Source organism: Coenobita brevimanus, chromosome 20 (assembly GCF_032717465.1).
Source record: "Coenobita brevimanus isolate Jiangsu-jjx chromosome 20, ASM3271746v2, whole genome shotgun sequence".
Lineage (NCBI taxonomy): Eukaryota > Metazoa > Arthropoda > Malacostraca > Decapoda > Coenobitidae > Coenobita > Coenobita brevimanus.
In genome coordinates this window covers 23,888,474-23,915,973 of record NC_136973.1, presented here as the reverse complement: position 1 = coordinate 23,915,973, position 27,500 = coordinate 23,888,474, and the positions used below count along the sequence as shown (strand labels likewise).

General features: G+C 41.5%; 1 protein-coding gene across 1 annotated transcript in view; it reads left to right on the top strand.

The window, feature by feature from the left end:
• The window catches only part of LOC145391941 (uncharacterized), a 177,783-nt gene that overhangs the window by 63,260 nt on the left and 87,023 nt on the right, over positions 1 to 27,500 (top strand). Inside the window, exon 4 of the mRNA XM_080266430.1 lies at positions 19,124 to 19,288. Coding sequence (XP_080122556.1) covers positions 19,124 to 19,288 — 165 coding nt within the window. The remainder of the gene's footprint in view (positions 1 to 19,123; positions 19,289 to 27,500) is intronic.

Below are 27,500 nucleotides of genomic sequence, written 5' to 3'. Positions count from 1 at the left end.
GCTATTTAATGCACACACAAACAACATGGAGCAAAAGTTTACCTTGCCCTTTGGCTGTGGCTTTATTCTCGTCGGCTAAGGAAGGTCCCTAACACCTCTTCCTTGGCAATTTGTTTTTTCAGACATGGCTGGTTAATATCCCTATGTACGTTGTTTATGCAAAGGATGGTAATATTAAATGATCTGAGTAACACAGACAAGGATCTATCTATCTATATACGTAGGCTGCTTCCCCCAAGGAAAGGGAGGTAGCCGAGACAGGACGACACACTCCCCATTTACTCATCCATTCAAACACATTCATTCGCATCTTAGCCTCAAAGGGGAGAACTGACAGATCCTCACCGCACCACACTGCACAAGGGTCAACTGTGCAATGCAATCAGTGACATCCACAGCAGGGCCCGACAGCAGAGCTGGTTTACCCCTGCCACATCATAACAAACTCATCCCCTTACCCGCACCTGACCTGAAATAGCTCATCATACCAAATGCGGGAGAGTATCCCCTCAGGGCTGCATCATCACTTATTCATTCACAATTTCTCTCCACCCATTTCTGTCATGCACAGCCACTCTTCCTTGCTCAACAGACATCCCTCTCGCATCCAGCGCTCTCTTCACACTGTCCATCCATCCTATTCGTGGTCTCCCTCTCAGCCTTACACCTCTCACATCAGATCTAGTTATCTTTTTCACCAATCGCTCATTATCCATTCTCTCCATATGCCCAAACCATCGCAACACCCTCTGCTCAACTCTACCAGCCATCTCCCGAACAACTCCAGTTCTCCTTCGCACTTCATCATTCCGCACTCGATCCATACGCTTCACTCCACACATACTCCTCAGACACCTCATCTCCATTACATTCAAACTTTTCCTCTCTGCTACACCCATATTCCATGTTTCAGCCCCATACAATGCAGTCGGTACCACAACCCCCTCATACAGCCTTCTCTTTACATCCATTCTAAGCGAACGACATCTAAACACTTTTTTCATTCATCCCAGCACCTTTCCTACTTCATTTATTCTAAACTTCACTTCTGCATCTATTCTTCCATCCACAGCAACATGTGACCCTAGATATTTAAAACACTCTACCTCTTCAAGCAACTCGCCATTTAAAACTATATTCATCCCCCTACCATCTACCAACCTCGTACACTTCATCACTTTACTCTTATTCTCATTTACTTTCAATTTCCTCCTTTCACACACCCTTCCAAACTCCTCTACCAACTGTCTCAATCTCTCCTCTGAATCAGCCACCAGTGCAGTATCATCAGCAAACAGCAGCTGCTTCAGATTCCATTCTCCACCATCAACATTCACCAGACTCAGACCACCTAAAACTCTTGCATTTACCTCCCTTACAACACCATCCATGTAAATATTAAACAACCAAGGCGACATCACACATCCCTGTCGCAGCCCCACTCTCACAGGAAACCACTCACAGCATTTCCCACTCTTACACACGCTCTACTATTTACATAAAAACTTTTCACCCCTTTTAATAACCTACCATCAAGTCCATACAATCTTAAAACAGTCCACAAAGCCTCCTTATCAATTCTATCATACGCTTTCTCTAAATCCATAAATGCCCAAAACACATCCTTGCCTTTCGCTAAATACTTTTCACACACTTGTCTCACCACAAACACCTGATCCACGCATCCTCTCCCTCTCCTAAAGCCACACTGCTCATCACCAATCACTCTCTCTGTACCCTCTCTAACTCTTATAATTAACACTCTACCATACACCTTACCTACATACTTATCACCCTTGCCTTTATACAACGGGACCACACAAGCACTTGCCCAGTCAACTGGCACCATACCCTTCACAAAGCACACATTCAACAATCTTACTAACCAGTCAACAATAGTCACTCCACCACCCTTCAGGCATTCCACAGCACACCCATCCATACCTGCAGCTTTCCCTGTTTTCATCTCCTTTACTGCCTTCTGCACTTCCTCCTTCGTGATCAAAGAATCATTCAACTCTCCCAACACATTTATTCCTTGCACCCTTCCATCCGCCACAAGCTCAGCCACCCTTTCCTCCTCTACATTTAACAATCTTTCAGAATACTCTGCCCATCTCTTCCTTACTGCATCCATCTCAATTAACATCCTTCCATCCTCTGCTTTTACTCGTTCTTCCTTCCCAGACTCTCCCTTTTGCACCCTTTTCACCTTCTTCCAAAACATTTTCTTATTCTGTTGAAAATTCTCTGTCAGCTGCCTACCCCACCTTTCATCTGCTGCCACTTTAGCATCACGCACAGCCCTTCTCGCCTTATTCCTCTTTTCCTTATACCTCTCATATGACATCTCATCCTTCCTCTGCAGCCACACTTCATATGCACGTCTCTTCTCAGCCACAGCCATACTTACTTCCTCGCACCACCATTCACTTCCTTTTCTTACACCACCACCCACACGTCTCACACCACACACCTCTTCTGCATGCCCCACCACAGCACTCTTAAATAACTGTCATTCCTCCTCCACACTGCCATTTCCCGATCTTTCAGTGGGTTCCACTCATCTTTCAATTTCTCCTGATACTCTATCTTTTTCTCTCTTTTATCCAACTCACTCACTTTCAAAACCTCCCTGCCACACCTAACTCTCCTAGTTCTCACCTATCTCTTACCTACTCTTAACTTTCCCTCCACCAGGTAGTGGTCAGACATACCTCCACCCTCCCCTCTCAGAACTCTCACATCCAACAATCTTCCTATTACATTCCTAGACACAACCACATAGTCCATCAAAGCTCTATCAACAACCCTTCCACCCTCCTGTCTCACCCATGTATACTTATAAATATCTTTCTTCTCAAACAGCGTATTTCCAATCACCACTTCTCGCTCAACACACATCCCTATCATTCGCTCCCCATTTTCATTTCTTCCAGGCTCACCATGCATACCAATTACACCTTCAACTGCTACATTTCCCACTCTAGCATTCAGGTCACCCATCATTACCACATTCACATTCGCTCCAAAACTCTGCAGACACTCATCAACATCATTCCAGAAAGACTCCCTCTCTTCTTCATCCCTTTCACTACCAGGCCCATATGCACTCACAAACACCCACAACTCACGTTCAAATTTCGCTTTCACCCACATCAGTCTCGATGACACTTCCTTCCATTCAATCACACACTGTTGTACTTCCAGACTCACTAACAAGGCCACACCTTCTCTTGCCCTTCCTCTATCAACACCTGATAATCTTCCATTCACACTTCTAAACATAGATTCACCCTTCCCTTTCATCTTTGTTTCACTCAAAGCTAACACATCCAACTTTCTTCTCACAAACATTCTCCCAATCTCCTCCCTTTTAGCCTCAATCGTACTACATCCACGCACATTCATAGACCCAATCTTCAGGGTACGGGGAATAAGCAAAATAAATCGCTTGGGAAAAGATGTTAGGGAGCTTCCTTAACCGACAAGAATACGGGCCAGTGACTTCAATTCTTAGTTCTCAACCCGTCCACCAAGTCTGAGGAGAGTCAGATCAGATCTCGTTACGCCGACTTTGCCGTGTGATTCTTATCTTTTATTTTATTATTCTCGAAAAAACAGGTCAACTCTTTGGCTAACCCACAACTATTCCACCAGGTTTGGCTAAAATCGAATCAGCTGTATATGTGTGTGTGTGTGTGTGTGTGTGTACAGCACACACACACACACACACACACACACACACACACACACACACACACACACACACACACACACAGTCTTATAAACCAGAGCAGTGATATTGAGAAGATAACACAGGTGAATGAAGCTGTGCAAAGTTACAAAAATGATGTGGAAACCACGTATGCTGAAATGGTGAAAGTAAAGAAAGACTTTGAAACAAGGGTGGAGGAAAAAAGCATTAAAAAGGAAGTGAAAAAAATAATCCAAAACAATCCAAAGTTAGTCAGAGATTCAGTAGATATAAACAAATCTATAGTAATCACTGGTATAGAAGAGGAAGAACTAAAAAACAAGATCACAAGAGACAAAAAGGAGATGGCAAATGTAATGAGCTTACTGAAGGAAGTATCAGAGGAAATCTGTAGTAACGACATAGAGGAACACAAAAGGTTAGGGAAATATGAGAAAAGCAAGACAAGACCTCTAAAGGTGACTTTCCAGAGTGTAAACACTGTGGAAGAGATACTAAAAAATGCAAAGAATCTTATGGAAAAAGAGGAGTTCAAAAATGTATGGATAAAAAGATGCCTAACACAAGAGGAACTGGAATTACTGAAAGAGAAAAGGGAGGAAGCAGAAACAAAAAATGAGGGAAGATCAGAAGAGGAGAAGAAGAAAATTTTTTACAAAGTAATAGGATTGCAGGTACGAAAGTGGTACACAAACAGGATGGAATAAAAAGGAGGAAGGTAGCAGAACCATGTCATGACAAGTATATAAACAAGATGATAAAGTTGATGGACTCAAATGTGGATGGAATGGTATCTAAATTACTAGAGCTGAATGATTATGTAAGAGATAATGAACCACAAATAATATGCCTAACTGAAACAAAATTAACACCAAGGATATCAAATGACATACTAAACTTAGAGGAATACAATATATGGAGAAGAGACAGAAATTTAAAAAAAGGAGGAGGAATTATAATATTAACTAAGAAAAATCTAAAAGTCAATGAAATAAAACTAGATATACCATCACAAGTAGAACTGATTGCAGTAGAGATCAACACATTTGAAGGTAAAATAATTGTAGCCAATTTGTACATGCCACCCAGATCAAACACATGGGAAAGAGATGAATATGAGGACCTGGCAGAGAGTACAATTCAGAGTTTAAGATCATTACTACATAAAATGGAAGAGAAATCAGAAAGAATTATACTAACTGGGGATTTCAATACAAATATAAATTGGAATACTCTAGATATAATTAGCCAAGAAAGCTGTTGGGACCAAAAGCTCCTAGATTTCGTACAAGAGTTTTTCCTAACGCAACATGTGAGGGAAACCACCAGAAAACGAGGACTTGATGTACCTTCAGTGCTAGATCTAATATTTACTAGGCAAGAAAATGATATTGACAGTTTAATATATCATCCTCCACTCGGCAAAAGCGATCATGCAGTACTAAATTATAACTTCAGGATAGCATATGACATAGTAAACAGCAATGACAGTTACAAAAAGAGCCTAAACTATAAAAAGGGAAATTATCAAGACCTAAAGAAGTATTTCTTAGAAGTTGATTGGGAAAATGAGCTTAGAGGACAAGATTTAAATGCTGTATATAAAAAATTCTGTGAATTTTATGAAATAGGAGTCCAGAAGTACATCCCACAGCACAAAGAAGCAGATAAGAAAATACAGAAATGGTTCAATACAGAATGTAAAAAATCAAAAGAAAAAAGAGATTTGTTGTGGAATAGATACAGAAGACATAATAGTGAAAGGGCGTATAATAATTACAAACAGGCAAGAAACGATTATGCAAGAATAAGGAGGGAAGCCCAAAAACAGTTTGAGGAGGATATAATAAATAAAAGTAGTGATCAACCAAAGCTGTTTTACAGCTATATCAGAAGCAAAACCAAAGTAAAAGATATAATACAATCAATTACGGACGAGGGAATCACTTATACACAAGAGAAAGATATTTGTGAAGCACTAAATAAGAATTTCCAATTAGTTTTTACAGAAGAAAAAAATTTTGAGAGGGACTATGTGGAACATGCATGTTCACACATACTACCAGATATACAAATAGCAGAAAAAGTAATACAGGAGGAGTTAAGTAGATTAGACAGAGGAAAAGCAAGTGGTCCTGATGAAATTTCATGTTGGGTACTACGAGAATGTGCAAAGGAGTTAAGTAAACCATTATTTTTAATTTTCAAGAAATCCTTGAGTCAAGGTAAACTACCTGATATTTGGAAAAAAGCAAATATTGTCCCCTTATTCAAGAAAGGAAATAGACAAAATCCACTCAACTACCGACCAGTATCACTGACCAGTGTTGTAAGCAAGGTATTAGAGAAGCTTATAAGAAAAGCTTGGGTAAATCTTCTAGAAGAACACAGTATGATAACAGAAAGACAGTTTGGTTTCAGAAAAGGAAATTCATGTGTTACTAATCTGTTGAGCTACTATGACAGAGTAACAATCACAATACAGGAAAGGGAAGGATGGGTGGACAGTATCTATTTAGATTTCAAGAAAGCTTTTGACACAGTACCACACCAAAGACTTTTATGGAAACTGTACCATCAAGGAGGAATTCGAGGCAAACTGTTTTGTTGGATGCAAGACTTTCTCATAAAAAGAGAAATGAGAACAGTACTAAGAGGAAACTACTCATCATGGAAAGAAGTGACTAGTGGAGTACCACAGGGTTCAGTGCTGGCACCAATCATGTTTTTAGTGTATATAAATGATATAAACAGTAACACTGGAAATGAGAGCTATCTGAATATGTTTGCAGATGATGCAAAAATACAAAGGAGAATTACTAACACAGACTCTTGTAAAGAGCTACAAGAAGAATTAAATAAACTTCATGAATGGAGTAGTACATGGCAAATGGAATTCAATGTGGACAAGTGTCATGTAATCAAGTTTGGTAAAAGTGGAAAAAGACCTGATTGGGATTATAAGTTAGGAAATAAAACCCTATACACATCAGAAAGAGAGAAAGACCTAGGTGTGATCATCAATAACAGACTATCTCCGGCTGACCACATGAGCGAGAAGGTACGGAACATGTATACACTGCTTGCAAATATGAGAATAGCATTCATATACATAAATGAAGACATGCTAAGAAGGATAATAACATCATTCATTAGACCAACCCTGGAATATGCATCAGTAGTCTGGAGTCCTCATCTCGAAAAGCACATAGACAAGATTGAAAAAGGATACAAAAACCCACACTGGCAGACGAAAAAATATGTATTCCAAACAGTTGCGGCGACAACTGTCGCCCTCTTCAGTGGATCTACAGACCAAGAGTTCAAAGGGCCGCTACAAGATGGATACCAAGCTTAAGGGACCTAAGCTACGAAGAAAGACTAAATAAACTGAATCTACCAACACTACAGGAGCGAAGGAAAATAGGTGACATGATAATGCTATATAAGTGCATATCAGGGAAGGTGAAAATAGACATAAATGATTACTTAATATATGGAGAAACATCAGCAAGAGGACACTGCAAAAAACTGCATAAGAAGAGAGGTGATAAAGACGTAAGGAAATTCAGTTTCCCAAACAGAGCAATTGATCAATGGAATGCACTACCGAATGAAATAGTGTGTGCCAAAACAATTCACAAATTTAAGGATATGTACGATAAATATGGTTTAAGACACGGGACAGTACGAGCTTGACTCATTCCTGTAAAGATACAATTAGGTAAGAACAACTAGATAAGAACACACACAGCAAAACAACACTCTGCATGCAGGTGTAATAAAGGGAGATGAAAACAAGGAGAGAGAGAGAGAGAGAGAGAGAGAGAGAGAGAGAGAGAGAGAGAGAGAGAGAGAGAGAGAGAGAGAGAGAGAGAAACTGAAATTTGGGAAGGTAAGAGGAGATAAGGAAGGTGCAACGTCTGAAGAGGAAGAGTAAAGAGATGAGAGGAGATGGAGGAGAAAGAGTGAAAGAGGAGGAAATTGAAGAGGAAAGAAGGAAGGAGGAACAGAAGTAAGGGAAATGAGAGAATGTAGGGAAACGAGGAAAGGGAAAACTGAGTAGAATGGAGGAAAGAAAGGAAGAGGAGGAGAGAAGAGGGAAGAGAAATTGAAGGAGAGGGAAGAAATGAAACTATGAGAAGAATGGAGGAAAGACAGGAAGAAAGGAAGAGGAGGACAGAGGAGGGAAAAAGAGGAATTGAAGGGTAGGCAAGAAATGACGTAGAATGGAAAGGGAGAAAGGAAGGAGGGGACAGAAGATGCTGAGAAGAAGAAAGAAATGACAAGAATGGAAAAGGGAGATGACAAAATTGGAGAATGGAGGAAAAGTAAGGGTAACTTGAAAAGAAAATGAAAGCAAGGAACCGCAGAGATAAAGCCAAGAAGGGAGGAAATAAAGTGGAGAGAGAGAGAGAGAGAGAGAGAGAGGGAGAAGCAGGGAGATACGAGAAATGTTCGCGAGGAGAACATGAAGGTGGCGGAGGCTTGTAGCTTGCTGGTGAGAAAGAGAGAGAGAGAGTTACGTGTTCTTATATTTCGTGTACATTACTACATCTTCACATATATTATAAACTATATATTAATTCTTATTTTACTGATAATTATCGCTTAACACCCCCTCCATAGAGATTTATTTTGGCTATGAGAGGATAATATCATTTTGTATGTGATTTATGCTGAGAATGACGATATTAGAAGGATTTGTGTAACACAGAAAGGGGCAATATGGTGTAATAAACAAAACAAGTAGCCTGGGAAAATGTGTTAGGGAGCTTCCTGATCTCTGCCTCTCCCTCTACCTCTGCCTCTGCCTTTCCCTCTGCCTCTCCCTCTCCCTCCCTCCCCTTCTTCCTCTCTCTCCCCTTATCCATCTCTCTTTCCCTCGTCCTCTTCCTTCCCCTCCCCCCCCTCACATTCTCATATCACCATACTCTGAATAAATAAACGTACAAAATTATATCACCCAGTCGTATCTAGAAGTAAGTCGGTAAAGATTAGGTATTAGGGAGCTTCCTTAACCGCAGTCCCATAATCCATCCACCAAATTAGGTCCAAGTTTGATAAAAATTGAATTAATTGACCAAATCTTTAACTTTACTTCGTTATTTTTATTTTTATCCACTAATTCTAAAAATGAATTCCTCCATCCTCTCCTGATCCCAAACCCTTCCACTGTATTTGGTCTAATTCGGATCATAATTGGGTTGACCTTTTAACTTATGACTTGCTTTACTGACCTAATTTTGAAGGAACATATCAAAGATGAGAAAGAAACCCCACAGTGAAAAATCAGGGTGAATAGTTGGGTCATTTGTGAAGCAGCCAATTAGAAGAAACAATAAAGGAGGAGAAAACTGTGACTATTGAGAAGCAGCGGCATTACTAATGATATTGTAGGATTCTAGCATCACGTGTTTGCTGCTTTGGGGAGGGTTTTGGTGCGAAAACCCTCAGGAAAAAAAAGTTACTTGCTTATAAGAAAAAAGTTACTTGTATGGGGGAGACGGTGGCTGAATCGTTAGAGAGGTGGCCTGCAGGCCTAATGGACCCAGGTTCGAATCCCTGCTGGGGCAGGGAACAGTTTAAGGATTAAAATTTCATAAACGCAGACTTTACTGATCTACCACAAGACCCGCCGACACGTCGTAAAAATACCCCCGCTAATACCAATACATCAGTCCTGTATGAGACAGCCCTAGCATGTATTCAATGTGGATAGTGGGTGTTAGAGCCGAAGTGGTGACATGCGGAGGTGAATGGTGTGTAGGAGGACTACTGGTCCTTGAGAGCAGGCTGTGAATATATATATATATATATATATATATATATATATATATAGAGAGAGAGAGAGAGAGAGAGAGAGAGGATTCCGGGGGCTTGAAGGATGAGTGGATGGAAGTGTGGCCTTTTGGATTGGACAAACTTGGGCTGTCTGGACGTTGCTACTCCTCACCCTGCCCTAGGGTGGGAAAGGAGGTCCGGATGATTATATATATATATACAGTATATATATATATATATATATCTATATATATATATATATATATATATATATATATATATATATATATATATATATTGCCAGACGCCTCAATCCCGTTTGGGGTGGCCACAAACAAATCGCCTCCAAGTCGCCCTGTCCCCCGCCATTTCACTGCCCTGCTCCCAACTCACACACCCCTCTCTCATATACCTCTCCACCCCATCCCTCCATCTCATCCTCGGCCTCCCCCTCCCTCTTCCCCCCTCCACCTTACTCACATACACTCTCTTCGTCAGTCTTTCACCCTCCATCCTCTCCACATGGCCAAACCACCTCAGTGTGTTCCTCATAACGCTTCCTATCACATCAACATCCACACCACAACGCTCCTTTATATCCTCATTCGTCAGCCTGTCTCTCCACGTGACTCCACACACACACACATATATATATATATATATATATATATATATATATATATATATATATATCATCATCATCAGCCGTTGAGGTCCACTGCAGGACCGGCCTATCCCTACCGAAGCAGGGACGATACAGCCAATGTATCTCTACCCAGTGGCTTAGGCTGTCTGGTAGAGACTGTATGTAGGGTGAGAAGTGCTTGTAAGTGTGAATGTAGTGTTGTAGTGGCTTTGGATGTGTGTGTAGTCTGTGAACCAAGTGTAATCGGCCCGCCTTAAGCCGACTGGGTGCAAGCATACTTGCGACACTGGTTCATCCACAGCACTCCTTATGTCTGCCAAAGTAGCAAGTGGCTTGGTGAACGCTTCCGAAAGTTTTTACAACTCTGGCGGGAGGCGAACCCGCGCTCACCAGCGTGCGAAACGCACACTCTACCACTGTACCACAGAGGCTCATATATATATATATATATATATATATATATATATATATATATATATATATATATCACTCATCTTAAATGTCGGGACCAACTGCCTAGCCCCGGGCTCCTACGCTCCTCATGGGGCAATGTAGGATTGGATGATGGATGGATGGATGGATATATATATATAAATATATATATATATATATATATATATATATATATATATATATATATATATATATATATATATATATATATAAACGCTATGAAGTTTTTTGGAGGAAGAGGAAAACACTATCAAGAACAGCCATAAGATCCAAACTTTGTAAAGGAAAGAACGCGAGCAAAGTGGTTTCCAAGCCATACTTCCTGCTGCTGAACTCTGCCTCCCGGACCAGCTTCGTCATGCTGGGAGAAGAATGTACCCGTGATTTTATTTTATGTTCAGGGTGTGGCGAGGGCAATGGAATTCGATCTTAAGGCCAGTTAGTCAGCGTACAGGGACACAAAGTCAACCCTGTGTGGCTGTTTTAAAACTAAATTACGAAGACTGTTTTGATCTGATTTTCTGCACGCTTGGTGGAAGGGTTGAGGGTCAGCTAAACTTAAGAATTCTTGTTGAGTAATCCTAACCCAAAACCTGGTTCCAAAAGTTTTTTTTTATTTAGTGTGTCATATACACAAAACATTTTCAAAGTATTTATTAATCTCTCCTTGTGAATCTTTGTGAAAATAACTCAAGGCTCTGGTGATCGTCTTGGGGGCTACTAGGGTGGCCATTTTAGTACTCCTCGAGACATTGTGGGAGCTGGACGGGGCTAATATCAAATAGGTTCTCAGTTTGTAAGTAACTCAGTGACATAGGCATTTCTAGTCCCGCCCCTGGGTAGGTCCAGCAGGTATGGCATTCCTATTAAAGTCTTCTTTCTCTCTCTCTCTCTCTCTCTCTCTCTGGAGTTAAGTAAACGAAAACATTGCTGTCACTTTTGAAAGGGTTGAATAATAACAATAATGATAATGATGAATATAATAATAATAATAATAATAATAATAATAATAATAATAATTAACAATAATAATAATAATAATAATAATAATAATAATAGTAATAATAACAATAATAATAATGATAATAAAACCTTTTCCCCCAAATGACGACAAATTCTCGGTAGAAAAATCATGTTTGAAGCTAAAGAATAACCATGAGATTTAATGTAAAATATATCTTCCAGGAACTATAATTTGAAGAGTGTTACTTATAACAAGGAGAGAGAGAGAGAGAGAGAGAGAGAGGGGGGGTGATGATTGTGGAAATAAGAGTAGATCAAAGAGCCTCCGTGTGTGTGTGTGTGTGTGTGTGTGTGTGTGTGTGTGTGTGTGTGTGTGTGTGTGTGTGTGTGTGTGTGTGTGTGTGTGTGTGTTCCAGGAAAATACGAATATATACATGTTGAGAGAGGGAGAGAGAGAGAGAGAGAGAGAGAGAGAGAGAGAGAGAGAGAGAGTTGTAACAGCGAAAAAAAAAAATCGAAAAAAACAACCCACGGCCAGTATGGCATATAAAACTTGAAATATTGGCCCAAGGCAATAAATCCCTCAAATGCATTGTTCATCCAGTAATTACATACATTTCTCTGTTCATCAAGTAATTACATACCGTACATTTCTCGAATAGCAGTTTTCCGAACCACTCATTGTATGCTCTTAACAACAAGGCCATGCGATGCGGACGTGCAGTTGGGTGGAAATGATTTGTGTTATTCGATAGGCGGAGGGAAATATAGGATGCTGAGAGAGAGAGAGAGAGAGAGAGAGAGAGAGAGAGAGAGAGAGAGAGAGAGAGAGAATCGGAAACACACTGGCTCGCATTCAAGATATCTCCAATTTGATGTCCATGACAACCACGAAATCTTTGGACAGTCCGTCATGGTCCTTCTGGATATAGTGAATTTCGGAGGTATTCCCTCTCTCTCTCTCTCTCTCTCTCTCTCTCTCTCTGTCATTTTGCAGTCAATTAATAGCATTTATCTGCTGACAGAGAGCTGATTGTCTGTGGTTGTGAATTTTTACATGTTTATATTTATGATTTTGTTAATATTAATAGTATACTGGTTTATTTATGTAGCAGTGTGTGTGTGTGTGTGTGTGTGTGTGTGTGTGTGTGTGCATGCGCGTGCGCTTTGTAATGCTCATTGGTCGTTCATAGAGCAAGCCTTTTCTATAATCATGTTTACCTACCGTTTCACCCGTCTAGATACATACCTTACTAATTACTCTTTTCCAGCCAGTTCATAATTTTAATCTCTCTTCTCAGATAAGGTATATTTATTTGCTCTTTTTATCCCTGTATATTATTAATTTGGATACATTTTCAAGGTGGAAGAAGTAAATATATCCTTCCTTAATTCCTTCCCTGCATGATGCCTCACTAAGATGTATTTAAATCCAATATATGCCATTTGTTTTTCCCCTGTATTTAAATCCAATATATGCCATTTGTTTTTCCCCTGAGAGAGATCCATAACCCTGTATTCTCTTCAGGTAAGGAGGCTCCCTAGCACCTCTTCCTTAGCGATTTAATTTTGGATACGGCTGGTTAATATCCCCGTAGACGCTATTTATTGAAAGTGTGACGATGTTTGAAGGATTTATATAACACAGAATAGGACATGAAGGATTTATATAACACAGATCAGGAAGGATTTATAACACAGAAGAGGACAGGAAGCAAAATAAATCACTTAGGAGGTGTTACGGAGCTTGTTTAACCGATGAGAGTAAGGGCCATAAACAGTGGGAAATACAGAATTGACTTCCATAATCTCCCATTTGTACATAGAACAGAATGGGAGTATGTATTGGATATCAGTTTATAAATGTCGATGGTGTTAATATTTTTTAAAATCTAACTTGACCCAAAACCACGTCGAGTGCTTAGCTATGGCAATATATTATCACTAGAATCGGATGCTCGTCACGAGGAAGTGCAGTGGAATGGAGTCACAGCATTTTCTTTTTCTGTCATCAAGTTACAGGAAAGAAAGCTACAGAGTTTTTCATTACACATATCTCACTGTTTCTCGTCATCTCAGTGTATTTCACCTCATTTCACTGTTCTTCGTATTTCGTTATTCACCTCACCTACATAATTTCACTTCCGACTACATTTCACTCATTTCACCTCTCCTCAAGGTATTTCGTTTCACCTACCTATATCAGATTATCTCACTGTTTCATATCTCTCTGTATTTCACCTCATTTCATTGTACTTCAATGCATCTTACCTCTCGATATATCTCACTGTTTTGTCCTCACCTCAGTGGGTTTCAGGTACTGTTTATCTTATCTCACTATTATCTCACTACATTTCATATCATCTCACTTTCTTATCGCTTCACTTTATTTAATCTACTTTCACTGTATTTCACTTCATCTCACTGTATTTCATCTCATCTCTACTTAATTTCATGCCACTTTATTAAATCTCACTTTAAACCTCTCATTATTAAATCCCAACTCATAATCTTGTGCCTCATCTCACAAATCATCTCACTTAACTTATTTCACATCACTTCATATCACTTTCCTCCTGACTTCATCCCACCACTTTAAGGTCTGGACACATTTGCCCCCGAACATGTGATCGTCAAGAGGAAATGAGGCTCAGGGGGCGATCCAACGTTCAGACTTGGAATATTGAAGCAGCTCTAACCTGGTGCTTCGTTTCGTCTTCTCGATCACATGTTTGGGGGCAAGTGTGTCCGGGCCCCGAGACCTAACTTGCCCTAGCCTAACCCCGCTTTTCCTTACTCTGCCAAACCTAACCTAACCTTCCATCACCTGACCTAACAATCTGACCTAACCTAACCTACTGTAACCGGACCCTTCATCAGCTGACCCAACTCTCTCTAACCTGTACTAACCTAACTTGGCTTTACTTAACCTAACCTAACCTTCCATCAGGTGACCTTATTAAATCTAACCTGTCCTGACCTAACCTAACCTAACTTAACCTAACCTTACCTAATCAAGCCTAACCTTACCTCACTTAGCATGACCTTAATTGATCCTAACCCAGCCTAACCAGACCTCTCACTTAACGTGCCCTAAATTTATCTAACCTAATCTAACCTAACATAATATCTGCTCCATTTCCTCAGCAGTATGTACTAAAGTAGTAGTGCATCACATAACAGCGTCACATAACATAACATAGCGTAACCTTGACTCTCTCCCTCAACACTGGTGGGTGAGGGAGTCAGGTGGTAAAATGATTTTTTTTTTTTTTTTATGTTGCCGACTCTGGGCAAAGGCTACAGGGCCTATTTCTCTGGGGCAGTGAGCTATCCCAAGGCCCAGTAGTCCTCCTACACCTCCACACGTCACCACTTCGGCGCTAACACCCACCATCCATATTGAATACATGCTAGGGCTGTCTCATACGAGACTGGTGTATTGGTATTAGCGGGGGTATTTTTACGACATGTCGGCGGGTCATCTAGTAGATCAGGAAAGTCTGCTTTTTAGGAAATTCAAATCCTTAAACTGTTCCCTGCCCCAGCCAGGATTTGATCTTGGGTCCATTAGGACTGCAGGCCGCCTCTCTACCGATTCAGCCACGCCATCCCCCATAACATCTGTCTATCTATATACTTAGGCTGCTTCCCCCAAGGAAAGGGAGGTAGCCGAGACAGGACGACACACTCCCCATTTACTCATCCACTCAAACAAATTCATTCGCATCTTAGCCCCAAAGGGGAGAAGGGACAGATCCTCACCGTACCACACCGCACAAGGGTCATCTGCACAGTGCAATCAGTGTCCCGCAGCAGGGCCCGACAGCAGAGCTGGTTTACCCCTGCCACATCATAATAGACCCATCCCCTTACCCGCACCTGACCTGACTAGCTGATCAGACCAAATGCGGGAGAATATCCCCTCAGGGCCGCATCATCATTTATTCATTCACAATTTCTCTCCATTTATTTCTGTCACGCACAGCCACTCTTTCTTGCCCAACAGACATCCCTCTCGCATCCAGTGCTCTCTTCACACTGTCCATCCATCCTATTCGTGGTCTCCCTCTCAGCCTTACACCTCTCACATCAGATCTAGTTATCTTTTTCACCAATGGCTCATTATCCATTCTCTCCATATGCCCAAACCATCGCTACATCCTCTGCTCAACTCTACCAGCCATCTCCCGAACAACTCCAGTTCTCCTTCGCACTTCATCATTTCTCACTCGATCCATACGCGTCACTCCACACATACTCCTTAGACACCTCATCTACATTACATTCAAACTTTTCCTCTCTGCTACGCCCATATTCCACGTTTCAGCCCCATATAACGCAGTCAGTACCACAACACCCTCATACAGCCTTCTCTTTACATCCATTCTAAGCGAACGACATCTAAACACTTTTTTCATTCCTCCCAGCACCTTCCCTATTTCATTCATTCAAAACTTCACTTCAGCATCTATTCTTCCATTCACAGCAACATGTGACCCTAAATACTTAAACACTCTACCTCCTCAAGCAATTCCCCATTCAAAACTATATTCATCCCCCTACCATCTACCAACCTCGCACACTTCATCACTTTACTCTTATTCTCATTTACTTTCAATTTCCTCCTTTCACACACCCTTCCAAACTCCTCTACCAACTGTCTCAATCTCTTCTGAATCAGCCACCAGTACAGTATCATCTGCAAACAGCAGCTGCATCAGATTCCACTCACCACCATCAACATTCACCAGACTCAGACCTCCACCTGATACTCTTGCATTCACCTCCCTTACAACACCATCCATATAAATATTAAACAACCAATGCGACATCACACATCCCTGTCGCAGCCCCACTCTCACGGGAAACCAATCACTCACAGCATTTCCCAGTCTTACACACCTTCTACTATTTACATGAAAACTTTTCACCCCTTTTATTAATCTACCATCAGGTCCATACAATCTTAAAACAGTCCACAAAGCCTCCTTATCAATTCTATCATACGCTTTCTCTAAATCCGTGAATGCCCAAAACACATCCTTGCCTTTCGCTAAATACTTTTCACACACTTGTCTCACAGCAAACACCTGATCCCCGCATCCCCTCCCTCTCCTAAAGCCACACTGCTCATCACCAATCACTCCCTCTGTACCCACTCTAACTCTCTTAATTAACACTCTGCCATAAACCTTACCTACAACACTCAACAGACTAATACCCCTAAAGCTAGTACATTCATACTTATCACCCTTGCCTTTATACAACGGGACCACACAAGCACTTGCCCAGTCAATTGGCACCATACCTTTCACAAAGCACACATTCAACAATCTTACTGACCAGTCAACAATAGTCACTCCACCACCCTTCAGGCATTCCACAGCACACCCATCCATACCTGCAGCTTTCCCTGTTTTCATCTCCTTTACTGCCTTCTCCGCTTCCCCCTTCGTGATCAAAGAATCATTCAACTCTCCCAACACATTTATTCCTTGCACCCTTCCGTCTGCCACAATCTCAGCCACCCTTTCCTCCTCTACATTTAAAAATCTTTCAAAATACTCTGCCCATCTCTTCCTTACTGCATCCATCTCAATTAACATCATTCTATCCTCTGCTTTTACTCGCTCTTCCTTCCCAGACTCTCCCTTTCACACCCTTTTCACCTCCTTCCAGAACATTTTCTTATTCTGTTGAAAATTCTCAGTCAGCCGCCTACCCCACCTCTCATCTGCTGCCACTTTAGCATCACGCACAGCCCCTCTCGCCCTAACATAGCATAGCATAACATAACATCGCATAATATAACATAACATACTCTTTCCTGTCTCCCTTACAGCACGAGTTAGTAGTACGTGGTGAGGCAGGGGGTCACGTGGTACACTGCATGGTACATAACAACGTAACATAACACAACACAGCATAACAAACATAACATAACCTTGCCTCTCTCCTCAACAGCATGAATTAGTGGTGTGTGGTGAGGCAAGGGGTAGGGTGCATGATACATAACATAGCATAGCATAACATAACACGACAACTTAGCATAACATAACATAGCATAACATATCCTTGCTTCTGTCCCCAACAGCACGAGCCAGTGGTGCGTGGTGCGGCAAGGAGAGGGGTGAACCTGCAGGGTACATAACATAACATTGCCTCTCTCCTTTCCCAAGCAGCACGAATTAGTGTTGCGTGGTAAGGAGGTTGTCGGATGGTGTAAGCAATGGTGCATAACATAACATAGCATAACATAACATAGCGTAACCCTGATTCTCTCCCTCAACGGTGGTGGGGCAGGGAGTCAGGTGGTACAATACATGATAGATTACATGCATCCGTCCATCCATCATCCAGTCCAACGTTGCCCCATGAGGAGCGTAGGAACCCGGGGCTAGGCAAGTTGGTCCTGACATTTAAGATGAGAGTGACCAGCCTCACTCATCCCTAAGTGGCATTACGTGAGCAATAAACCCCAACCATTCCTTGGATATAAACCTTCACCGGCTCAATCCGATTGGAGCACTGTAATTACCCACTAAACCACCAGGCGTCATAATTTGGTTATATGGTTACCACCCAGCGTAGTAAATGGTTTCCTGGTGTACTGGAAACCATTTGTCTTGTCACTCAGTGTAGAGTCACCCATGGGCAGAAGGAAGAGGAAAGAATGAAGGAAAGAAAGACAGAAGAGGGAGTGTAGTCACCCATAGGCAGAAGGACGAGGATGGAATGAAGGAAAGAAAGACAGAAGAGGATGGAAGGAAAGAAGGATGGAGGAGAGGAAAGGGCAGACACCCGAGAGCAGCATTACATCGAGTGAGTGGATGGTGAGCGTCCCCACCTACCACATAGGTTACATAAAGCTGCATAACATAAGAGCATAACATAGCTTAACATAACATTCTCTTCTCAACAGCACGAGATAGTTGTGCGAGGTGGGTCAGGGGCTCGGGTGGAAGAGTGCATGGTAAATAACATAGCATAACATAACATACTCTTGCCTCTCTCCTCAACAGCACGAGCTAGTGGTACGTGGAGAGGCAGGAGTCACGTGGTACAATATACGGTACATACGATAACATAGCATAACATAACACAGCATAACATACCGTTGCCTCTCTCGCCAACAGCACGAGCTAGTGGTACGTGGTGAGGCAGGGGGTGGCGTGGTACACTCTATGGTACTGTACATAACATAGCATAACATAACATAGCCTTGCCTCTGTCGCCAACAGCACGAGCTAGTGGTACGTGGTTAGGCAGGGGGTGGCGTGGTACACTCTATGGTACATAACATAGCATAACATAACATAGCATAACATAGCCTTGCCTCTCTCGCCAACAGCATGAGCTAGTGGTACGTGGTGAGGCAGGGGGTGGCGTGGTACACTCTATGGTACATAACATAGCATAACATAACATAGCATAACATAGCCTTGCCCCTCTCGCCAACAGCACGAGCTAGTGGTACGTGGTGAGGCAGGGGGTGGCGTGGTACACTCTATGGTACATAACATAGCATAACATAGCCTTGCCTCTCTCGCCAACAGCACGAGCTAGTGGTACGTGGTGAGGCAGGGGGTGGCGTGGTACACTCTATGGTACATGTAACAGTGGTCGACGTGAACGACAACCCTCCCGCCTTCACAAACGACCTGGCAGAAGTGGTCGTGCTAGAAGAGGACGACTCCCACCTGCCTGCCACTATATTTAAGGTTAGTGTGTGTGTGTGTGTGTGTGTGTGTGTGTGTGTGTGTGTGTGTGTGTGTGTGTGTGTGTGTGAGAGAGAGAGAGAGAGAGAGAGAGAGAGAGAGAGCGTTTGTCTGTGTGTGTGTGTGTGTCTGTGCGTGTGTCTGTCTGTATGTATGTGTGTTTGTGTGGATCTGTGTGTGCTTGCTAGTTTATGTGTTTATTTGTCTGTGAGAGGTGTTTGTGTGTATGTGCTTGTTTGTATGTTTGCTTGTATGTGTTTATGAGCTTGTTTGTGTGTGTGTGTGTGTGTGTGTGTGTGTGTGTGTTGAAAGAGGTAAGCATTGACTAACAAGTAAAGCATTATCATCCCTTATTATGTCACCCCTCGAGACATCACGAATTCAGGTGAGTCCCCCTTAGCCCAGTATTCATTTATGCAACAGGTCAACTCTGGAACTGTCTCCCTCTCTGTATTTCCTACTTCCTATGATCTCCAGTCTTTCAAACGCAGTGTGTCCAGGCATCTCGAAATGAACGCATCCTGAATCTGGCTCTCTTTTGTATTGTGTCTGTGTCTCTCTTCGAAGGAACGCTTTGCTGGCTCCTGGCCTTTGGTTCCTTCTTCCTTGCGTAGAAAAAAAAAAATGAAGAAAGCAGGGATGGGAGGTGACAGGGAGATTAAACATTCTATATATAAGCCGAAAGAGGGTCCAAGAGGGGCAGAAACTGTTGTGACTGGCCAGTGAACAATATTTCTGTGTGTTCATTTATTTTCTGCCTGGACAGTGTACGGTGCTGTAAGCGAAGAGCAAAAGAATAAAACACACACACACACACACACACACACACACACACACACACACACACACACACACACACACACACACAAAACAGACTAAAGACGAATCAGGCTGAATGGAGAGAGAGAGAGAGAGAGAGAGAGAGAGAGAGAGAGAGAGAGAAATCGAAAGAAAAGGCGAAAAATATGAAACAAAATGAAGGAAAGTGAAGGAATGAAGGAAAGAATGAAGACTGATTAAAATAATGAAGGTTCTGGAAGCTCCTTAACACCTTTTCCTAAGCGACTTATTTTGTTTATTACACCTTACTGTCCATCTCTGTATTATATAAGTTCTTTTAATATCGCCATACTCTGCATAGATAACTTGCAAAAGGATATTAACAAACCATATCCGAAAATAAATAGATAAGGAAGAGGTGTTAGGGTAAATGCGAATCCAACACTGAACGAACGATGGAGAGAAGAGAGACGAGAGGATGATAAGTTGTGTGAAAGAAAAAAAAAAGAGAGAAACCAGATTAAAGAAAGTGAGAAAAGGAGAGAAAATAATGAAAGGGAAATGATGCAAGAAGGAAAAAAAATATTAGAGATAATTTACCCCCAAAGTGAGAAATCTGAAAATAAAGTAAGAAAAAGCGAGTGAGCACAAGGTGTTGAGCGACGAAAACAACCTGAGGAGTTTTAAAGTCAGTGGTCAGAGAGAGAGAGAGAGAGAGAGGTGGGGGGGTTAAGAGACGGACAGCCAGACAGACAGAAGGCAGAAGACAGATAGACAGATAGACACACACACACACACACACACACACACACACACACACACACACACACACACACACACACACACACACACACAAGAAGCATAATCGCCAAAATTCATAAAAAGGGCGACGAAGACAAGGTGAAAGTTTGCCCTTCCATTCGCCCTGTTTGTGTGCATTGTAACTTTCCCTAATTCTTCATTTAAGGACAAAATGGAGAGAACCGAAGGCAAACCGACCTCCCAATACCGTGCAGATGAAAGGAAAACAAGAGTCAAGCAAGCCAAAGCCATACCAAGCACGAGGAAGTGATAAAAAGCAGGCGAGTGGAATGAAATCAAAACAGTGTTGGGTGGAGACAATAGACAAGTGTTTGGGGCCATTGTGAGAGGGAAGGGAATTTTGAGCGTAAATGAATTGGTAAGGTGGGGTATTGGAAAGAGGAGAGAGAGAGAGAGAGAGAGAGAGAGAGAGAGAGAGAGAGAATATCCTTGATTAGAAAAGCTGGCTTATTTCACCCAAACAAACTTTACCATAGAGCAGCTGAAAATTTATTATATTTTAGCTCCAGCGACTGCTATTATTCCTTAATTTTTCTGTATCCATTCCTTCATATTATTTGCTAATGGTAGTTCTCATAGAGGGTGGCCACAAACAAATCGCCTCCATGTCGCCCAATTCCCTGCCATTTCACTGCCCTGCTCCCAGCTTACACCCCCCTCCCTCATAATTATACTTCATCCCTCCATTTCATCCTCTGCCCCCCCCCCTCCCTCTCCCCACCTCCACTTCACCCACATACACTCTCCTCGTCAGTCTCTCACTGTCCATCCTCTCTATCCTGAGGCGTCTGGCAATAGATAGATGGATAGATAGTTCTCATTGTAAACCAGTGTATCAGCGAGCCTTTCTTGCACCGTCAGTCTAGTTCACACATTTAGTTTCTCTTGATTATATTATTATCTCCAGTTTTATTTCTGACTTCGAAGAACATCCTGGGAATAAAATATTTCATAAAAGGCCATTTATCTCTACTTCCTTCAGTTCAAAAGGTCTCTTCTAAGCTGAAGAAATCGCCTGGAGAACGCAGCCACAAAACACACATTAGGTCATTGGACTGAAAGGGATAATGGGATTGACCAGTCGTTCGTCCTTGAGTAGTGTATATAAGCATCAAATCCCAACAAATCCTCGGACGCATGCCCCTGTACTGTAGGTGACATCTTTGAGCTCATTTACCCACTAGTCCACCGGGTGTTTATTAGGCTGTATGGTTACCACCCAGCGTATTAAACGGATTCCAGGTCTACAAGGAATAACTTAGTTTGTCACTCAGTGTAGAGTCATCTGAATGTAGCATTACATCAACTGGATATGCTGGGCGCCCCCCTTCGGATATAATGAGAAAAATGTAGTACCGTAGTAATAGTAGTAGCAGTAGTAATAGTGTTAGTAATGGTAATAGCAGTAGATGTAGTGATGGTTATAGCTGTGGTAGTTGTTGTTGATGTAGTAGTAGTAGTAGTAGTAGTAGTAGCCCCAGGTTCATCTGAAACGTGAACCCGATGGCCTACAGACTAAACTTATCCCTCTTCCCCAGCCCACCATCCTTCCTTCGGGGGATAGAGAGGGGATGGAGGGACGTTTGTATAACCAGGCAGCTCCACCGCCCAGTCATATAAGTACCACCACGTGAAGGCGTCCAACACCTGGCTGGCTATTGAGGACGTTCTCCGCAAAGTGACGCATCGTATGGAACTGGCCAGAAATTCACCAAACCTGTATTTTGAGTTTTATGTGTTCATTCATTTCCATCCATATCCCGTTGCTGAATACAGGTAAAAGGTTTTTGCCATCAGTCTTGGAAAAGGGTTATAAACGCACGTGGAAAATACACGAAAAAACAAGCCTTCCGTTCAAAGCAAAAGAAAAAAAGAACGGAAAAAGGAAAGAAAAAATAAAATGTAAATGAAAAGCATCAGAGAGTGCATACCTCCTCCAGCTACAAAAAAAAAAAAAAAAGATATTTTCCTATAATTCGTGTTTCCTACCAGAATAATATTTTTACGATCTCACATAGTAAATAAATTTATTCTGTGGCCATAGTCTGGTCTGTTACTAAATATCAGAGATCACCTACCCCTGCCAACACCAGTGAAGTTCATGATATATTCCTATCTCGGAACTGGGATCCATCTCAAAATCTAACCAACTCTTCCTTGACCCACTGCCCACCTATCCACCACATCTCATTGAAATACGATAACAACTTTTTGAGATATCGTGTTCACAGACAGACAGACAAATAGACGCGGGTAACAAAAAATGGAGGGAGGGGGCATAGGTGTATGCGGGGGTGGGTCTGGCAGCCCCTCAAGACTAGACAAATATTTATGTGCCCTTTTCAGGACAAATCCTTCTCTTGGTGCACTGTATTTTTTTTTTTTTTTTTAATTATGTTTAAAGTTACTCGAATGGTCACATTATTAAGCAGGTATTCTTAATTTTGAGGGATTGAGGGTAAAATGCCTTGTTATATATATATATATATATATATATATATATATATATATATATATATATATATATATATATATATATATATATATGGTGTTGGAAGAGGGGGAGAGAAGTGTAGATGAGATGTGGGAGGATGTGAACAAAGTTTTGCATGAGACTGCTGAATGTACGATTGGAAGGAGACATACTGTAGATTCAGGAGAAAGAAATGGATATCGGAGGAAACGTGGGATATGATAAAAAAGAGAGGTGAGGCTAAACTGAGGAGTGAGATGCAATGCGTTGATGAACGAGAGATTGAATTAGCAAGAGCTGCGTACTGGAGTTTGAATTCAGAAGTAAGAAGGTTAGCTAGGAGAGATAAAAGAAGATGTGTGGATGAAAAGGTTGCAGAGACTGAAATCTTAATAAACAAAAATGATGGACAGAGTCAAAGAATAGCATATGATTCGATTAGAGAACTGAGTGGTAATGCAGGTAAACGCAAGGAAATACCAGTTAGAGACAGGGAAGGAAATTTATTGACCAAAGATGGAGATATTAAAAACAGATGGAAAGAGCATTTTGAGACAGTTCTTAATAGACCAGTACCACCAGAAGAGGATATACCGTCTGCTCAGGAAGATTTAAATATAGAAACAGGAGAGTTGAGGCTTGCAGAAGTGGAGAAAGCAGTAAAACAGTTAAAGAATAATAAGGCACCAGGGGAGGATGGTTTATTTCCGGAAATGTTTAAAGTGGAGGGGGATAGATTAATAATGATCTTGACCAAGCTATTCAATAAGATATGGGTGACGGGGTTACTACCGTCAGTTTGGAAGAATGGTGTAATTGTTAAAGTTCCGAAGAAGGGAGACCTGAGTGAATGTGGTAATTGGAGGGGAATCTCTTTGTCACCGATAGCTTTGAAAGTTTTCAGTAGAGTGTTGTTAAATAGGTTGGAGCCGGTGGTTGAGGGTATTCTGAGGGATGAACAGGCTGGTTTTAGAAAGGGACGTGGTTGCAATGATCAGATCTTTATAGTTAGGCATTTGATGCAGCAAGTTAATGAAATGAGAGCACCGTTAAGTCTTTGTTTTGTTGATTTTGAAAAGGCTTTTGATAGTGTTTCGAGAGAGACTATGGGGAAGATCATGAGACATTATGGAATACCAGAGGAGTTTGTGAGGGTCATTATGAACATGCATGAGGACACATTTTGTAAAGTGATGGTTGATGGTTGTCTGAGTGATGCATTTGAAGTCAAGTCCGGAGTAATTCAAGGTGGTGTTCTATCGCCTTTACTATTTATATTGGTCATTGATTATATTATGAAACGCGTTGGAACAGAAACCGGTGCAGGTATACTTTGGGGAGAGAACAGGAAACTTTTGGATTTAGATTATGCAGATGATATAGTTTTGATTTGTGATGGGCCAGAAGAGATGCAGAGAGTGTTGGACTGTTTGGTGAGTGAAGGTCGCAAGGTGGGTTTGGTTATTAATTGTGGAAAAACTGAAATAATCAATATGAATATGGAAAATGCGCAGGAATGTGTAATTGGAGGTATGGTTGTAAAGCAAGTTGATAGGTTTAAATATTTAGGTACTTATTTAGCCAAGGATGGTTCTTTGAACTTTGAATTCGAGGAAAGGTTAAAGAAGGCTAATCAGGCAATGGGAATGCTTAAAAATATTTGGAATAATAACAATTTCTCTGTGCATACAAAAATCAAACTTTATAAGGTAATGGTTAGGAGTATCTTAATTTATGGACACGAGTCTTGGTACAGCACAGTGACTATGGAAAATAAATTCTTGGTGTTTGAAAATAAAGCACTTAGAAGAATATTAGGAGTTAAGTGGTGGGAAAGGATACCAAATAGTAGAATTAGAGAAATAACGGGAGTGCAGCCGATCGATGAATATGTTAGATTCTCACGATGGAAGTGGCTAGGACATGTGTACAGGGGACAGGGAATAGTACGAGGTACACCAGGGTGGGTGGCACTTGGTAGGAGAGGTAGAGGAAGGCCAAAAGAGACGTGGGTGAGGACAATGAGACGGGAAGCTGGAGATGAGTGTTGGGGAGATCTTGAGGAGTTAGCACAAGATAGGATGTGGTGGTGTGAGTTCATCGAGGCCCTATGCATCCCCGAGGGTGCCACAGGAAATGATTGATTGATTGATTTATATATATATATATATATATATATATATATATATATATATATATATATATATATATATATATATATATATATATATATATATATATATCAGGGCAACTACGAAAATTTTCAAGGCAGGCAACTTCCGCCCTCCAAGGAAATGCCGTCTCTCATGCTTATGGAAGGGGGGGTGGGGGAGAGGAGAAGGGGAGGAGAATGGAGTAATATCTACTGAATAAATCAAGGTCGTTAAGGCAGGTCAAATTGCTCTTCCATTTTTTTTTTTTTTTAAATAACAGAACGGAGGAAGGAAAAACAAATGGAAAAAAAAAAATAATCCATACACCAGATTACTGGTGTCCTCTATTCATATAATATCTGTAACAGTTAGACTTGAACAGTTGTGGGTTGAAATTTGGAGGAAAACAACTCTGGAGAAGCGAGTTCCAGAGAGATGCAGTTCAGGGAATGAAAGAATTCTGATAGGCAGTATGGTTGAGTGACATTCCAGTCATGAGCGCTACCAGATGCCCGTGTAGCACGAGGGAAGGCATGGAGAGGTGGCACCATGGACGCAACTTCGTCTGAGCATTTGCCAAAAAAATATCTGTAAAATAATGCAAGGGAGGCAACATTCCTTCTTACTTGCAGGGGAGGTAGTTTATATATAATGGCAGGGTTGTTAATGATTCTAACAGCTTTATTCTGAATTTTGTCTAGTTGTCTTAATGCAACCTCTCCACAACCATTCCACAAGGGTGAGCAATATTCAAGCTGAGAGCGCACATGACTCTTATAATTATAGCTAACTGCTCGTCAGCGAAGAAGTTACGGACTCTGTACAATAATCCAAGTTTCTTTGAGGCGGTTTTAGCAAGTGATCTGACATGAGAGGTCCAGCTGAGGGCACTGTTGAGACACCAAGAATTTCAATACTTTTGGAGATGGGAATATTAGTAGCACTGAAAGTAATGTACGAATCTGGCAATATCTGTCTATTAGTAAACTATATATATTTAGTTTTACTAGCATTAAAAGAGACAAGGTTGTTTTGTCCCCATTCACTGATTGTAGCTAGATCTTGATTTATGGAGATGGCTGTACTGAGTTGAGAGGTAGAGATATTAGACTTTGTAAATGGATGTCTGAGTGTGAATGAACTATGTAGTGTTGAGTCATCTGCATATGAGTGAACGGGATTGTGAGTGACAGATAAGAGATCATTAATATGAACCAGAAATAGGGTTGGCGCCAGAAATGATCCCTGCGGCACGCCGGCGTTAATTGAGTGGAAATTCGAATATACATCATCTACTTTTACCCTTATTTTCCTGTCACAATTTTCCCGTAGAATTTTTACATAAGATAGTCAAGTTTATTTTTACATTAAGTCCAAAATAATTCGACTACAGGATGAACAGTGACATAGGGGAAACAAATTTGGATCTAGATTTTAATAAGTCATGGATTACAAGGGGGGAGTGAGTTGGGGGGAAGGCAGACAAATGGTGGGTGACAAAGCGACTTGGAGGCTTTTTGTCTGCGGCCACCCTTTGCGGGATTAGGGCGTCGGGCTATAGATGAATAGATAGATGGATCTGAACTCGGGTTTTACCAATTGCGGGCTTCATGTTCTAACCACTACGCTACAGGACCCCCCACCTCATCTCTGGTTTGCTATATAATGTGAAGGATTTGGGTACGTGAGTAGAGAGACTGAGTGTATACCAGTGAAGACTAAGGTGAGTGTTGTTATCTCTCTCTCTCTCTCTCTCTCTCTCTCTCTCTCTCATATCAATGTATCCATCCATCCATAAATCTATTTACACACACACACACACACACACGCATCCAGTCATTTAACCACACTTCCATCCGTCCTTCCACCCATCCAACTACCCCTCCATCCATCCAGCCAGCCATTCCTCCACACGCTCATTCCTCCACACATCCATCCATCCACCCATCCATCCACACATCCATCCATCCATCCATCCATCCACCCA